Below are 17,598 nucleotides of genomic sequence, written 5' to 3'. Positions count from 1 at the left end.
GTTAGCTCAAGCTAACACGGCTATTTAAAGCAGCTTTGTGCTTTGCTAGCTGAAGGCGTAGGTAGCATAGCCCGGTTAGCTCAAGCTAACACGGCTATTTAAAGCATCTTTGTGATTTGCTAGCTGAAGGCAGATGTAGCATAGCCTGGTTAGCTCAAGCTAACACGGCTACTTAAAGCAGCTTTGTGATTTGCTAGCTGAAGGCAGATGTAGCATAGCCTGGTTAGCTCAAGCTAACACGGCTACTTAAAGCAGCTTTGTGATTTGCTAGCTGAAGGCAGATGTAGCATAGCCCGGTTAGCTCAAGCTAACATGGCTATTTAAAGCAGCTTTGTGCTTTGCTAGCTGAAGGCGTAGATAGTGTAGCCCGGTTAGCTCAAGCTAACACGGCTATTTAAAGCAGCTTTGTGCTTTGCTAGCTGAAGGCGTAGGTAGCGTAGCCCGGTTAGCTCAAGCTAACACGGCTATTTAAAGCAGCTTTGTGCTTTGCTAGCTGAAGGCGTAGGTAGCGTAGCCCGGTTAGCTCAAGCTAACACGGCTATTTAAAGCAGCTTTGTGCTTTATTAGCTGAAGGCGTACGTAGCATAGCCCGGTTAGCTCAAGCTAACACGGCTATTTAAAGCAGCTGAAGACGTACGTAGCGTAGCCCAGTTAGCTCAAGCTAACACGGCTATTTAAAGCAGCTTTGTGCTTTATTAACTGAAGGCGTACGTAGCGTAGCCCAGTTAGCTCAAGCTAACACGGCTATGTAAAGTAGCTTTGTGCTTTGCTAGCTGAAGGCGTAGGTAGCGTAGCCCGGTTAGCTCAAGCTAACACGGCTATTTAAAGCAGCTTTGTGCTTTGCTAGCTGAAGGCGTAGGTAGCGTAGCCCGGTTAGCTCAAGCTAACACGGCTATTTAAAGCAGCTGAAGGCGTACGTAGCGTAGCCCAGTTAGCTCAAGCTAACACGGCTATTTAAAGCAGCTTTGTGCTTTATTAACTGAAGGCGTACGTAGCGTAGCCCAGTTAGCTCAAGCTAACACGGCTATTTAAAGCAGCTTTGTGCTTTATTAACTGAAGGCGTACGTAGCGTAGCCCAGTTAGCTCAAGCTAACACGGCTATTTAAAGTAGCTTTGTGCTTTGCTAGCTGAAGGCGTACGTAACATAGCCTGGTTAGCTGCAGTGATCCACATCAGTTCTGCACTTGGACATGTTCAGGTTCTTCTTCTTCTCTGGATCATTAAAATAACTTAAATAACTCAGAGTTTCATAAAACTCTCAGAAGCCCCTCGATCAGGTCTGAGACTCTGAGCTTACGGAGGCTGTTTTTTTCATTCATGTTTATTCAATAATTCTCTGGTGTCGTCTTTTATATGAAAGTTCATTTTTAATCCTTCACTGATTCAAAGAGAACAGATTCTCTTCATCGATCACTAGTGAGATTGATAAATCCTCCATCAGTGGTGTAGACGTGTTTGTGTCTTTATAAGATAAGTTTCAGGTTTGTGTCTCATTTTTTGTTCAGCCTCACATTTCAGACCTGATCCAGGTGTGGAATCAGGATTCAGAGTTCAGGGACACAGAATGGATTGAGTCCTCACAAAGACGGATAACCTGTGTGTGTGTGTGTGTGTGTCCTCTCTGCAGCATCCCTCCTCCTCGGCCAATGGCCTGCTAGGACGCCCGGTCACGTGACATAAGCCACCAATCATTCTTTAGGAGAAACCGGCAAAAAGAGGGGAGGTGTCCCTGTCCTCCTCCTCCTCCTGGAGACGGACGGTGATGTGATGAACCCTGTCACCTCCCTGCTGAAGACAGAAGACGAGGCCGTGAATCTTTCTCTGTCCTCTCCTGAGGAACACTCGGGGGATGAATGGGGAGGCGATGGAGGAGATGTCGGTTCAGGTGCAGCGTGCCGGTAACGGCTCGCACCTCCCCCCTCCTCCCACCATCACACCGGCAATCCCTCCCTACGTGAAGCTCAGTCTGACCGTTGCCTACACCATCTTCTACTCCTTGCTGTTCGCGTTCGTCTACGCTCAGCTCTGGCTCGTGCTTCGTTATCGCCACAAGCGCTTCAGCTACCAGACGGCGTTCCTGTTCTCGTGTCTCCTGTGGGCGGCCCTGCGTGCCCTCCTTTTCTCCTTCTACTTCAGAGACTGTGGGACGGCCAACACTCTGGGACCCTTCGCCTTCTGGCTGCTCTACTGCTTCCCCGTCTGCCTGCAGTTCTTCACACTCAGCCTCATGAACCTTTACTGCGCACAGGTGAGACAGAATACTGAAGGTGACTGACACGGACTCAGGTACAGGGCACTGAAGGTGACTGACACGGACTCAGGTACAGGGCACTGAAGGTGACTGTCACGGACTCAGGTACAGGGCACTGAAGGTGACTGACACGGACTCAGGTACAGGGCACTGAAGGTGACTGACACGGACTCAGGTACAGGGCACTGAAGGTGACTGACACGGACTCAGGTACAGGGCACTGAAGGTGACTGACACGGACTCAGGTACAGGGCACTGAAGGTGACTGACACGGACTCAGGTACAGGGCACTGAAGGTGACTGACACGGACTCAGGTACAGGGCACTGAAGGTGACTGTCACGGACTCAGGTACAGGGCACTGAAGGTGACTGACACGGACTCAGGTACAGGGCACTGAAGGTGACTGACACGGACTCAGGTACAGGGCACTGAAGGTGACTGACACGGACTCAGGTACAGGGCACTGAAGGTGACTGTCACGGACTCAGGTACAGGGCACTGAAGGTGACTGACACGGACTCAGGTACAGGGCACTGAAGGTGACTGTCACGGACTCAGGTACAGGGCACTGAAGGTGACTGACACGGACTCAGGTACAGGGCACTGGAGGTGACTGACACGGACTCAGGTACAGGGCACTGAAGGTGACTGACACGGACTCAGGTACAGGGCACTGAAGGTGACTGACACGGACTCAGGTACAGGGCACTGAAGGTGACTGTCACGGACTCAGGTACAGGGCACTGAAGGTGACTGACACGGACTCAGGTACAGGGCACTGAAGGTGACTGACACGGACTCAGGTACAGGGCACTGAAGGTGACTGTCACGGACTCAGGTACAGGGCACTGAAGGTGACTGTCACGGACTCAGGTACAGGGCACTGAAGGTGACTGTCACGGACTCAGGTACAGGGCACTGAAGGTGACTGTCACGGACTCAGGTACAGGGCACTGAAGGTGACTGACACGGACTCAGGTACAGGGCACTGAAGGTGACTGACACGGACTCAGGTACAGGGCACTGAAGGTGACTGTCACGGACTCAGGTACAGGGCACTGAAGGTGACTGTCACGGACTCAGGTACAGGGCACTGAAGGTGACTGACACGGACTCAGGTACAGGGCACTGAAGGTGACTGACACGGACTCAGGTACAGGGCACTGAAGGTGACTGACACGGACTCAGGTACAGGGCACTGAAGGTGACTGACACGGACTCAGGTACAGGGCACTGAAGGTGACTGACACGGACTCAGGTACAGGGCACTGAAGGTGACTGACACGGACTCAGGTACAGGGCACTGAAGGTGACTGACACGGACTCAGGTACAGGGCACTGAAGGTGACTGTCACGGACTCAGGTACAGGACACTGAAGGTGACTGACACGGACTCAGGTACAGGGCACTGAAGGTGACTGACACGGACTCAGGTACAGGGCACTGAAGGTGACTGTCACGGACTCAGGTACAGGGCACTGAAGGTGACTGACACGGACTCAGGTACAGGGCACTGAAGGTGACTGACACGGACTCAGGTACAGGGCACTGAAGGTGACTGACACGGACTCAGGTACAGGGCACTGAAGGTGACTGACACGGACTCAGGTACAGGGCACTGAAGGTGACTGTCACGGACTCAGGTACAGGGCACTGAAGGTGACTGTCACGGACTCAGGTACAGGGCACTGAAGGTGACTGACACGGACTCAGGTACAGGGCACTGAAGGTGACTGTCACGGACTCAGGTACAGGGCACTGAAGGTGACTGTCACGGACTCAGGTACAGGGCACTGAAGGTGACTGACGTTCACCTTGGAGTTTGTTGGATGTCTTTTGGGGTGTGTCCCCCTAAAGACTTCTCTGGTGGAGTGTCTTCTTAGCGCCACCTCCTGGAAGCGTTTTGACAGTTTCATGTAGTGAAACTTGTTAACTTTCCAAATGGTTGAACGTGAGATGTAAGTGTCGTGAGGATCATCTTCTATGTTTTCATACAAGAACATCAGTTCTGTCCAGTGCACAAGATGTTTAATAACTTTGGACGCTTTATTACATAATTATGTTTAAACAAAACTGTTTTGTTTGTTTTTATTTCTGGAGATATTCTGAATGATATATTTGATCATTTTAACCCAGACAGTCTGACGGTAATGAAGCTTTAACATTCTGCTGGTTGATAACGAACCAGGAATAAAAGCCGCAGTCCTGACGAGGGTCTGATGACTGTTTCCTTGTTTCAGGTTTACTTCAAGGCAAAGTCCAAGTTCACGCCGGCTCTTCTGAAATACAGGTAACATCCTCAGATACCAAGATCCTGCTCCTGGTCCCTAATGTGCCCTCAGAGCAGGTCAGGTCTGGGAACATGTTCAGGTGTCACCACCTCCACCACAGTACGGAACTGTCCAGGATCCTGGATGGCAACCGCTCACAAATAACTGGTCCATCCCGTACCTCTTCAAAGTAACCACCAGCAGCAAAGTGAAACATAGGAGCATCCTTGACCAGGTGAAACGTGGGTGTGTCCTTGACCTTCTCCAGTCTCTGGGCTCCTCCACACTGAGACAACTGTGTCCTGGATCATGTCCAGAGAAACTCCCCACATGGACTCAATGTGGTACCTGATGTTCCCTCACAGTGTCAGTAATTCTCCTCATCTGAGTCTCTCTAAGTAACCGTTCATTGGACACAAAGTCATTCCAGCAGGACCCACAGAGACCTGGGACCAAAGACAGTGACTTGCAGACCCAGAAACATGAACATCACCACTGAGATAAGTAATAGTGCAGCAGATAACTGAAACAGTCCTTTAAATGGTGATGCAGGCACCAAATTCAGGACAAGTACTCTGTAGACATTACTTTTTTGAAAAAAGCCACTGGGCATTTGAATTTCCAATCGGCAGCCAGGCAGGGGTCAACTGAAGAATAACACAGGGTCAAAAATTTAAAATGCTCCAGTCATATTGAAAACTATTCCATGTTATGTGTCTGATCATAAAGATTCCAAAAAGGTATAGTTTGGTTTAGTTTGGTAAAAAGTAATGAAAATTATTGGTTGAGCTAATAGGATTAATAAGTGGAATAGTTCTGACTGTGTTGAATGTTTGGTCTCCAAAGTAAAGGTCGAATAAGGTCGACGTCCATTGGTTTCTATGACATGTGACATATGTTACCCTGTAATGTGATAACGAGCACAACAGATGGTGCAAACTAGTCCTTGTTGAAACCCTATTAACCAATAATTTGCACCACTTTTTACCAAAATTGGAGCAACTTTAACTTTTGACCCCTGTACAAACTGAAACTGACCTTTATCACCATTCTTGCTGTTTTTACCCCATAACTCCAGAACATTCCGTCATAGATGGTACAAACTATACCTTTTTGGAATCATTATGATCAGACAAATAATGTGGTGTAGTTTTCAACATGATTGGAGCATCTTTTAATTTTGACCCTTGTGTAATTCTTCAATTGACCCCTACCTGGCTGCTGATTGAAAATTCAAATGGTTAATCGTTTTTTTTTTTTTTCTTTTTCTCAAAAGAGTTCATGTCTAAGGAGTATTTCTGCTGAATTTGGTGCTTGCATCACCATTTGAATGATTCCACTGTCAATATTCTGTTATCTGCTGCACTATGAATGTCTCTACAAGTTCAGCACTTTCACCATGTAATTCTGATGGATGAGTCCAAGAAGTCCTCAAAAACCAAGATGTTCATCTTCAAGCACAAACTCAGACACTCCGATTCCTCACTCAGAGGATCCACTGACTCCACGAAGATCACAGCATCATCCAAGATGTCACACTCAGCAAACCGAAGAACAAAAGCTCCGAAGTTGAGGCTGGTTTCCACAACCCAACGCACCACCTGGTCCATGCAAAGAGTGACCAGAGTAGGAGGTAGAACACATCCCAGGAACACATCCCAGTGTCTGTGTCCTGGCTCACGATGAGGTCCAGCAACTTGTTGGGGATCCCACAGATTCCCAGGATGTCCCAGAGAGCAGCTGATCAACAGAGTCAAACGCTTTGTGAAAAACATCAGCGGTAAAGACTCACTGCCGACATTTGCACTGACATTCTGTGAATATTACTTGCGGAGCTGGAACGGAGTCCACAGCAGCTGAGCAACAAGTATCTGGAATCTAATCCTGTCCAGAATAATCCTTGCAAGCACAGAGCAGTGTGAGACACCTGGACGGACTGTAATCCAGGTGATCACCTTTTTCTGTCCACTGCGGGGCAACAAGTCTGGTCTTCCAGTCCGTAGGGACGATACCCGTCCAGTGAGTGTTTGTGATGTTGGGACAACATCTCCACCTGCCTGGAGGAGCTCAGGTCCAGATCCCTGGCATCTTCTTGTCCTCAGCTCTTTCAGGGTTGACTGGACGTCCAGTCAGAAGGACCGTGGCTCTGGAGATGTTTAGCGTGTCATTGGTATTTTGATGATGTATTGTCCTGATGACAAAGGTTCCATTAAGATTCTACAGAAAATTTGCTGAATGTTTTTGAGATTCTAAACAGTTTTCAACACTGAAATATTTCTGGAAATTTTCTTTGTAGATTTTACTAAGTTCGTGAAGATACTTTGTAAAGACTCGAATGATCCTGCAGGCTGAAGGTGTTCTTGTTGTAGTCTTCGATGAGTCCTACAGAGACGCTCTCTGCTCCTCCAGGTTGCTTCTGTACCTGATCTTTCTGGGCGTCAGTCTTCTCTTCTTGGTGGTCAACCTGGTCTGCGCCCTGTTGGTCAAGATGTCCTCGGCTGAGGTGAAGGCCGTCGTCCTGGTGAGGGTCGCCATCAATGACAGTCTGTTTGTCCTCTGCGCCGTGTCCCTGTCCGTCTGTCTCTACAAGGTCGCCAAGATGTCGCTGGCCAACATCTACCTGGAGTCAAAGGTCAGGCTGCCGGCGCCAAAACACAAAACTGACAATCACTAGAGCTCAAATCAGTGGTGGGAGGGGCTTACAGGTGGATGCCCATTTAACTGAAAGAGATTCCCAGTGGCTGATGTAGAGAAGGTGGGGCTTGGAGGTTATAGCCCCTCCCACCCCTTGAGCTCGATCCACTCCTGATTCCTTTGATGTTTAATCAGACAGATGGCGATTTAAGTTGAACTTGTGATGGTCTAGTGGTTAAGTGTTGGGCTTGAGACCAGAAGGTCCTCGGTTCAAATTCCCACCTGACTGGGAAATTACTAAGGGCCCTTGGGCAAGGTCTTTAATCCCCTATTGCTCCTGGTGTGTAGTGAGCACCTTGTATGGCAGCAACCTGACATCTGGGTGAATGTGAGGCATTATTGTAAAGCGCTTTGAGCATCTGATGCAGATGGAAAAGCGCAATATAAATGCAGTCCATTTACCATTTAACTACAGCTTTAAAGTGTCCATCTAGAAGCTGGTGCGCAGCCTGCTGTCCAAACTGTGTACTGCAGCTGTTAGCAAAAAGTGTGACCGCGGTCGTACACACAGCTTTGGATGAGACGGTGCCACAATGTTTAACATACAAACGGACATTTTTGGCAAGACAGATTAAAAATGCTAAATATTTATTAAATGTTATGACAAAACTGAAGGACACATTTGTTTCTGAGCCATTTAATGTAAAGTTTAGAGTTTGTGAAACCCTCACGTGACTGTTGCCTCTGACACACACACTCACCTTGAGGATGTTCTTGATCTGGCCAACTTGTGAATAACAACTTCTTCAACATGGAAACAGTTCTGATGACTCTGTGTGTGTGTGTGTGTAATGGTGCCGGTGCGCCCGTGCAGGGCACCTCGGCGTGTCAGGTGACCCTGATCGGCGTCACGGTGGTGCTGCTGTACGCCTCGCGGGCCTGTTACAACCTGGTGGTGCTCACGCTGTCTGACATCAAACGCATCAACTCCTTTGACTACGACTGGTACAACGTCTCCGACCAGGTTGGCGCTAAAAAAATAAATAAAACATCTTAACAGTGAGGAGCAACACACTGGGTCTGACCTTTGACCTCTGTGTTTGCAGGCAGACCTGCGCTCGTCGATGGGAGACGCCGGCTACGTGGTGTTCGGGGTGATCCTGTTTGTCTGGGAGCTGCTGCCGACCTCGCTGGTCGTCTTCTTCTTCAGGGTCAGACGGCCGCCTCAGGACCGGGTCAGTCCCCCTGTCTGTGACCTCTGACCCCGCACCACTCACAACCTCATGTATTTGACATGATGCATGTAAACTGAGTTCATAAGAATCTTTAAATAGTAACATCAAAAAAGGTGCAACAGACTTGAAGTTTGCCTGAAAGAATCAAACAGATCTTTGATGGTTTTTTGTGGCTGTGCACAGAGCGCCGCCGGGATCCCAAACCACATCCTCTCGTCCAGAGGCTACTTCTTCGATAATCCTCGGCGCTACGACAGTGATGATGACCTGGCATGGAGTATTCCTCCACAGAACGCCTCAGCGAGGTACGCCCACTATCAGTGATGTCACTACAAAAAACAACAACATAAACAAAAAAGCAACACAGAAACCAAATCACAGCCCAGGAAGACAAACAGTCTGGATGTGACCCTTAAACCTGCAGGTTGGGAGGAAATTTATGGCAGGACATGATCTCGTTTTTTTGGGCCATTTGAAGGTCAAAGGTCATGTTAGGAATCCAACCTACCGTAAGACCCGCCTCTAGTCCAAGAATTCCTCCACAGCCGTTAGACCAACCCCACCTCAGAAGGAGTTACAGTGAGGAAAATAAGTATTTGACCCCCTGTCAGTTTTTCAGGTTTTCCCACCTACAAAGAATGTAGAGGTCTGTAATTTTTATCGTAGGTTCACTTCAACTGTGAGAAACAGAATCTAAAAAAAAGTCCAGAAAATCACATTGTATGATTTTTAAATAATTAATTTGCATTTTATTGCATAAAATAAGTGTTTGACCACCTAGAAAAACAGAACTTAACAACTGGTACAGAAACATTTGTCTGCCATTACAGAGGTCAAACGTTTCCTGTAGTTTTTCATCAGGTTTTCACACACTGCAGCAGGGATTTTGGTCCACTCCTCCATACAGATCTTCTCTAGATCTTTCAGGTTTGGAGTTTCAGCTCCCTCCAAAGATTTTCTATTGAGTTCAGGTCTGGAGACTGGCCAGGCCACTCCAGGACCTTGAAATGCTTCTTACAGAGCCCCTCCTTAGTTGCCCTGGCTGTGTGTTTGGGGTCATTGTCATGCTGAAGACCCAGCCATGACCCATCTTTAATGCTCTTACTCCATCCTCCCTTCAATACGGTGCAGTCGTCCTGTCCCCTTTGCAGAAGAGCACCCCCAGAGTATGATGTTTCCACCCCCATGCTTCACGGTTGGGATGGTTTTCTTGGGGTTGTTCTCATCCTCTAAACATGGTAAGTGGAGTTGATTCCAAAAAGCTCTATTCTGGTCTCATCTGACCACATGACCTTCTCCCACGCCTCCTCTGGATCATCCAGATGGTCACTGGTGAACTTCAAACGGGCCTGGACATGTACTGGCTTGAGCAGGGGGACCTTGCTGCCCTGCAGTATTTTAAACCATGACAGCATCATGTGTTACTAATGTAATCTTTGTGACTGTGGTCCCAGCTCTCTTCAGGTCATTGACCAGGTCCTCCTGTGTAGTTCTGAGCTTTCTCAGAATCATCCTTACCCCACAAAGTGAGATCTTGCATGGAATCCCAGACCGAGGGAGATTGACAGTCATCTTGTGTTTCTTCCACTTTCTAATAAATAATCATAACAGTTGTTGTCTTCTACCAAGCTGCTTGCCTGTTGTCCTGTAGTCCATCCCAGCCTTGTGCAGGTCTACAGTTTTGTCCCTGGTGTCCTTAGACAGCTCTTTGGTCTTGGCTATGGTGGACAGGTTGGAGTGTGATTGATTGATTGTGCGAACAGGTGTCTTTTATACAGGTAACAAGTTCAAACAGGTGCAATTAATACAGGTAAAGAGTGCAGAATAAGAGGGCTTCTTAAAGAAAAATTAACAGGTCTGTGTGAGCCAGAATTCTTGTTGGTTGGTAGGTGATCAAATACTTATTTTATGCAATAAAATGCTAATTAATTATTTAAAAATCCTACACTGTGATTTTCTGGACTTTTTTTTAGATTCTGTCTCTCACAGTTGAAGTGAACCTACGATAAAAATTACAGACCTCAACATTCTTTGTAGGTCGTAAAACCTGCAAAACTGACAGGGGGTCAAATACTTATTTTCCCCACTGTAGACCTGCGCCCCCCCCCCAGGTTGAGACCGTCTCCACAGGAGTTGGACACAACAGACTAGTGACACACGTTTCCGTTGTGACCATCAGAGGGTGATGTTTTTGTGTGATGAAAGCTTCAATGAAAGCTGGAAGGATTTGACTCAAATTTTACTCTGTGATAAAGTTTTACTTCACGATGTCCAAATATCAACCTGTTTGTGTGACAACTCCAGCTCTCAGCCAATCAGCACCCACTGGTTAGTTTGAATGAATGAATGAAAACTGTTTATTTCGAACATTTGATACAACAACAATTACAAGATAGATCAGTAAAGACAACAACAAAAAAGTTCCTACTGTGTACCCAACATGTCCGAAAAGGGGTAGAGTGAAGCATCAGCTTCTTTATCCCTACCCCTTCTTCCCCACAACCAGTAATACCCTTTGCCACATATACACATAGATTCCTACACACCTAAACCGATATCTATATATATATATATATATATATATATATATACATACATATATACATACACACATCAACATACATATATATACACATATACATATATACACAAACATATACACCTACACATACCTACTTACATACAAAATACTATATATTTACAAGCCGAAGCAAAAAACAAAAACACCCTAACCCTCATTACCCTTCCTCCTCCCTATACCTAGAAAAAAACATATTTTTGTACCGCTGTTTGAACTGGTTCATGCTTGGACATTGCTTGAGCCCCACTCCCAATCTGTTCCACATCCTCACCCCACAGACAGAAATACAGAAACCTTTTAATGTTGTTCGTGCCCACTGATGCTTTAAATTAAATTTCCCCCTCAGACTGTAATCCCCTGATCTGTTAAAAAACATATTTTTAATATTTGCTGGAAGTAAATTGTTTATTGCTTTATACACAATTTGTACTGTTTGAAAATGAACCAAGTCTGTGAATTTTAAGAATTTGGATTGTAAAAATAGTGGATTTGTATGATCTCTATAGCCAGTATTATGAATAATTCTTATAGCTCTTTTCTGCATTACTGATAGTGATTGTGTTGTACCTTTATAAGTATTACCCCATACCTCTGCACAGTACTGTAAATATGGTAAAACCAGTGAGCAGTAAAGAATGCGGCGTGAGTTGTGGTCCAGAATATGTTTCGCTTTGTTTAGAACTGAAATGCTTCTTGACAGTTTACTTTGTATATGTTTTATATGAGTCTTCCAGTTTATCTTATCATCTATTATCACCCCCAGAAACTTATTTTCATGTACCCTTTCAATATCTACCCCCTCGACTTGTAACTGAACCTGTATGTCTGTATTGACAATATCATTTATATAAATTAGAAACAGTTTTGGACCCAATACTGACCCCTGTGGGACGCCACAAGCATTGTCCAAGCATGATGATGTATATTCCCCCAACTTCACAAACTGTTTTCTGTTACTTAAGTAGCTTCTCACCCAGTGCAACACCAACCCCCTAATCCCATACTGTTCAAGTTTATTGATTAATATGTCATGATTAATTGTATCAAAAGCCTTTTTAAGGTCTATAAATATTCCAACTGAATATAATTTGTGGTCTTAGTTTTAGACAAAGATGGTGCCCTCGCCAAATCCAGTTAAGTGGGCGGAGTTAAAAACAAAAGGCCTTGGGGCGTTTGCTCGAGTGTCTTTTACAGACACTTTACAGGATTTCAGATGCCTTGCTGAAAAGAAAGCACCTGACTCTACAGACACATTTCAGTTGTTGGGACGCGTGTCTGTCATTTTTCTGCGTCACAGACTTGTTCTTACTTTTGGTCCAAATTCCACCGGAAACATTAAAGACGTTGATGCGCCTGCTCACAGAACCGGGGTTACAGCCGTTAACGACTGGTCTTAATTTTCTCCACAGTCTTTCTTCCGATTGGAGCAGCCGGCACAGCAGCTTCACCGTGCACACCGTCAACGACGACCAACGACTGACCGCCACCGCCGGAGAACTCCAGCCTTACCCATAATTCACCTGTGCACCACAATGAAGTAGAACTAGAACAACAGTAGCCATGTTAGCAAACCCTGGAACGCGTCTTATGAGGTTGATTGTAGAATCAGGTCTGTAAAGCACTTTTAAGATGACGCCATTTGGCAGCAGCGCCCCCATCCTGCCAGAGAGAAAAATTTAAAACACTCAAATTCATCAAAACTTCACCGTCCAACAAAATACAGCCGGTAACGTTAGCACACAACTTCAAAGAAACTCAGTGAAATATGAACATTTTGTCTAAAATGGTCAAACTGTGACGTGAATCAAAATACTGCCTCGCTACTGCTAACATGAAATGTTAGAATTAAACAGTGTCCAGAATGAACAAATTTAGCCATTTGACAAAATGTAAAATTTTATCAAATGCTCCCGTAAACTCTTAAAATAATAATTATATAGTTTGTCAATAAAAGTTTTCAGCCCAAAAAGTCGTCTTACTGCTTAGACAGCAGCCAAGCTAGTTAGCATAATGCTAACAGAGCCGGTTATGAAATTTGAAGCAGAGGTGAAGAATACACAGAATAAACTGCTTTTAAAATAATTCACGTTTTAAATTAAGATCAAAATAACCCGTTTACTCCATATTATGTAGAGGATTTGTATAAAAAGGAGTTTTGAACTGGCTCAAAAAACGCATGTAAAACCAATTCAAACACTGAACTTCAGGAAGAAATTTTCATCAGTAGAAACTTGATTAAAACTGGCAGATACTGATTTAGAACCAGTTCTAAACCCATCTGAAAATAACTAAGACTAGATTTAAGGTGGCTAAAATGAAGAACTGGTTTTGGATTTAGGATTAAAGTACTGTACGGTCAACTTGAGATTTTTTATTTTATTTTATTAAGACTGTTTCTTGTAATCAATAACTGCAAAAGTGAAAAGATTTTAAAATGAACATTATATCTTAAGTTTAATCTGAATTTCACTCTTACTTGAGTAAAAGTGTTTAAGTTGTAAAGATTAATTTGAACTTTTGAGGCTCCTATGAATGAAAAATTTATATAAGAAAACTGAAAGTGTGAAATCAGAATTCTGCAGAGTTTGGAACCAGAATAAAACTGAAACACTATTTTTCTAACAGAATAAGTTTAATTTGCAGAGCTGCAAAGTGATTTTTGATGTTGATCCATTTTCATATTTGTGACGTGTGGACACATTAAAGTATCACCAAAAATAAAGCCGGTGTGTCTGTGTCTGTCCAGAGGACCAGTCCCAGGACCGGGTCGGAGAGCGAGGACCATCAAGAATCTGCAGCAAAGTTTGAAGAAATTCTTCAACAAATATAAGTCAACAAATAAACAACTTAATAAATAAATGATAAAATAAATCTGGCTTTTGCTTAAATTTCAATTAATATCTGCAATCACAAATTCCAAGAAAGACGTACACATTTGCATGACTCCGCCTTCTTTGTAAAAAATAAAAAGTAAGAAGTATTCTTTTGACTCTGATGTCGAGAAATATTTATTTTTCTTCTTCAAATAAATACACACACATCAGCATGGACATTAGAATTCAAAATAATCTGAAAATTACAAGAAAAACAAAAATCTGTTGTGTACAACTGTTTTAACCAATTTCACAACTTTGACTCGGAAACCTTTTTAAGGCGGTCCAGTGGATGGAACACCACTTCCTCTCCCTCAGAAAGGTTTCTGACCTAAAGCACATTTATTTCTTCCGAAAATTCCTCAACACGCCACAAGTTAGCGTATCAGCTACAAACAAACACTCAATAAAGCAACAAATCAGCACTTTGTGGAAAACACAAACAGTAAAACAAGAGAAGAAAACTCTTTGGTCAACGACAAGACACGAGAATGATGGGGAAGCAAGAAAGGAGAAAAAAAAAAAAAAAAAATCAATAAGCAACCATCCACTGGAAGTAAAGCTGCGTGTCCCAATCCCGGTCCTGCACATCATGAAGTACTGTGGGTGCTGAGGACCGGGATTGGGAAACAATGAAGGGAAGGTTTGGTGTTCCCATAATGCTTCAGTCCTACTGAACACCCCCCATGTTCCCATTTTCATTTTCTAGGATCATCAACCCAACACATACGGCAACTTCAGGTAATAAAAAACAAACAAAACCTCACGTTAGCCAAGTGCTAACATTAGCTAGCATTAGTATTTATGTTGTTGACATTACATTCAATATAATTTCAACAGCTGTCTTTTTACCCCCATGGAACACTCTTGGGATTGGGAATTTTCCTGAAAATTTTCTGAAACACAGGCTATCCTATTTTGTGAGCAACGTACAGTTGTATGCAAAAGTTTGTGCACCCCTGATAGTTTTCATGATTTTCCTTTATAAATCATCGGTTGTCTGGATCAGAAATTTCAGTTAAATATATCATATAGCAGACAAACACACTGATATTTGAGAACTGAAATGAAGTTTGTAGGATTTACAGAAAGTGTGCAATAATTATTTAAATAAAATTAGGCAGGTGCATAAATTTGGGCAACCTTGTCATTTTATTGATTTGAATACATTTAGCAGTAATTATTGGAACACAAAATTGGTTTGGTAAGCTCATTGACCCTTGACCTCCTTACACAGGTCAATCATGAGAAAGGGTATTTAAGGTGGCCAATTGCAAATGTTTCCCCTCTTTGCATCTCTTCCAATGAGTGGCAACATGGGAGCCTCTAAACAACTCTCAAATGACCTGAAAACAAATACTGTTCAACATCATTTAGGGGAAGGATACAAAAAGCTACTGTGACCAGAGGGCCTTTGTGGCCGGGACGGTGGTGGGATTGAACCCCGGATTGCTCGAACTAAAGACCAGAACTCTACCAGGTCAGCCAACGGGAATTCCCCATTAGCCAAGCAAGCGGGAACATCTTTTCAATCCGGACTTCACCTTGCTACACTATCTCAGAGCTTTCAGCTGTCAGTTTCCACTGTGAGGAACATAGTGAGGAAATGGAAGACCACAGGCACAGTACTAGTTAAGGCAAGAAGTGGCAGGCCAAGAAAAATCTCATATAAGCTGAAGTGAAGGATGGTGAGAACAGTCATAGCCAACTCACAGACCTGCTCCAAAGACCTACAACATGATCTTGCTGCAGATAGTGTCTCTATGCATCGTTCAACTATACAGCGCACTTTGCACAAAGAGATGCTGTATGATGCTGTAATGCAGAGGAAGCCTTTTCTGTGTACACACCACAGACAGAGTCGCTTGAGATATGCTAAAGCACATTTGGACAAGCTAGCTTCATTTTGGAATAAGGTGCTGTGGACTGATGAAACTAAAATTGAGTTATTTGGACATAACAAGGGGTGGTATGCATGGCTGAAAAAGAACACAGCATTCCAAGATAAACACTTGCTACCTACAGTAAAATTTGGAGGTGGTTCCATCATGCTGTGGGGCTGTGTGGCCAGTGCAGGTACTGGGAATCTTGTTAAAGTTGAGGGTCACATGGATTCCAGTCAATATCAGCAGATTCTTGAGAACAATGTTCATGAATCAGTGACAAAGTTGAAGTTGCGCCAGGGCTGGATCTTTCAACAAGACAACGACCCTAAACACTGCTCAAAATCTACTAAGGCATTCATGCAGAGGAACAAGTACAACGTTCTGGAATGGCCATCTCAGTCCCCAGACCTGAATATTATTGAAAATCTGTGGTGTGATTTTAAGTGGGCTGTCAGTGCTCAGAAACCAACAAACCTGAGATGTTTTGTAAAGAAGAATGGTCCAAAATACCTTCAGCCAGAATCCAGACTCTCATTGGAAGCTATAGGAAGCATTTAGAGGCTGTTATTTCTACAAAAGGAGGATCTACTAAATATTGACGTATTTTTTCTGTTGGGGTGCCCAAATTTATGCACCTGCCTAATTTTGTTTAAACAATTATTGCACTTTCTGTAAATCCTATAAATTTCATTTCACTTCTCAAATATCACTGTGTTTGTCTGCTATATGATATATTTAACTGAAATTTCAGAGCCAAACAACCAATGATTTATAAAGGAAAATCACGGAAATCATCAGGGTGGCCCAAACTTTTACATACAACTGTAAATTTTAGAAGGTTTAATTTATGAAGTAGTAACATGTTGAACCGAGTACTTAAACCCACAACTAACATTAAATCAGTAGCTGCTGGCTTAGCATACATAGTGTTAGATTGGGTGGCTAACACGTAAGCAAAGGAAAAAAAAAAAAATTGCATAACATCACTGAAGTTTTCTGTAAAAGTAAAAAAAAAAAAAAAAAAAAAATTATAGCAACTCCTGAACATGTTAGCTAACGGCTAACTATAATTAGCTTGAACAATGAATCAATTCCCCGCTAATGCTAATTAGCTGATTAAACTCTTGTTGTTGTATTTGCTGAAGTAGTTTTTGCTTTAAATCCCTAATGAAAATTTAATGGCAGAATATTGACATGGTAAGATTTTTATTGTGATAATGTTGTATATATAAGCGTTCCCCCGCCGCTCACCGGCTGTCAACACCCTGCCGAATTGTCCGAGACGCTCCCTCAGAAGTAACGATGGACAACACACACGACCTCTTTTTTCCCTACTTTTTAAACACGGCTGGTGTTTAATTCTGAAAAATGTACAAACTGTTGACAGTTTGTTAAACTGTAACTGTTGTCAGATTATTTGTTCTTCTAAGAAGACAGTGTCACAAACCCATCACTTGGGTCTCCTGCTTGTCTCTTGAATTCTTTGCTTGTTTAATGTTGCTCAGTGGCGCCCTCACATGGTTACTGAGCCACAACATCCTGTAGCTCCGCCCCCCCCCCAGCCCCCCTGCAAAAAGAGCATCTCTGCACTACACAGCTGAAGGAAAAAAATTAAAATACAAAATGTACACGTGTGCAGACGCACATGGATACACGGTCTATTCATCCCAAAACATAATCATTAGAAGAACGAAAACTACACGGCTCTATCACATCGACTGCTTAGCTGCAAAATTAGTATTTTACAAAGGACTCACAGCTTCATGGTGATTTTCTTACTTGACATATAAAAAAAAAAAAACCCTTAATTTCACATCTGAAGGAGAATCCTGACAGTTTGTCTAAATTCAATAAAAACATTAAAAA

At 43.7% G+C, this 17,598-nt stretch overlaps 1 protein-coding gene across 1 annotated transcript; it reads left to right on the top strand.

Moving 5' to 3' along the window:
• The first annotated feature begins 1,633 nt into the window (after window positions 1-1,633).
• Window positions 1,634-13,950, top strand: gpr137bb (G protein-coupled receptor 137Bb). The gene is made up of 7 exons (XM_034189117.1): window positions 1,634-2,248; window positions 4,494-4,543; window positions 6,933-7,155; window positions 8,032-8,181; window positions 8,264-8,392; window positions 8,576-8,697; window positions 12,383-13,950. Exons 1-7 carry the CDS (start codon window positions 1,850-1,852, stop codon window positions 12,486-12,488), a joined length of 1,179 nt encoding a protein of 392 aa, XP_034045008.1. The 5' UTR covers window positions 1,634-1,849; the 3' UTR covers window positions 12,489-13,950.
• The last annotated feature ends 3,648 nt before the right edge of the window (window positions 13,951-17,598 follow it).

This window comes from Thalassophryne amazonica, chromosome 15 (genome assembly GCF_902500255.1).
Source record: "Thalassophryne amazonica chromosome 15, fThaAma1.1, whole genome shotgun sequence".
Classification (NCBI taxonomy): Eukaryota; Metazoa; Chordata; class Actinopteri; order Batrachoidiformes; family Batrachoididae; genus Thalassophryne; species Thalassophryne amazonica.
The sequence above is the reverse complement of the archived record's forward strand: the minus strand, read 5'-3'. Positions and strand labels throughout refer to the sequence as shown.

Bases quoted from the DNA above. Each gene is read 5' to 3' on its own strand.
- gpr137bb (XM_034189117.1), top strand. From the start codon at position 1,850: ATGAATGGGGAGGCGATGGAGGAGATGTCGGTTCAGGTGCAGCGTGCC. The intron at 8,182-8,263 runs GTTGGCGCTAAA...CTGTGTTTGCAG, and splicing joins GGTACAACGTCTCCGACCAG to GCAGACCTGCGCTCGTCGAT. The intron at 8,698-12,382 runs GTACGCCCACTA...TTTTCTCCACAG, and splicing joins CCACAGAACGCCTCAGCGAG to TCTTTCTTCCGATTGGAGCA.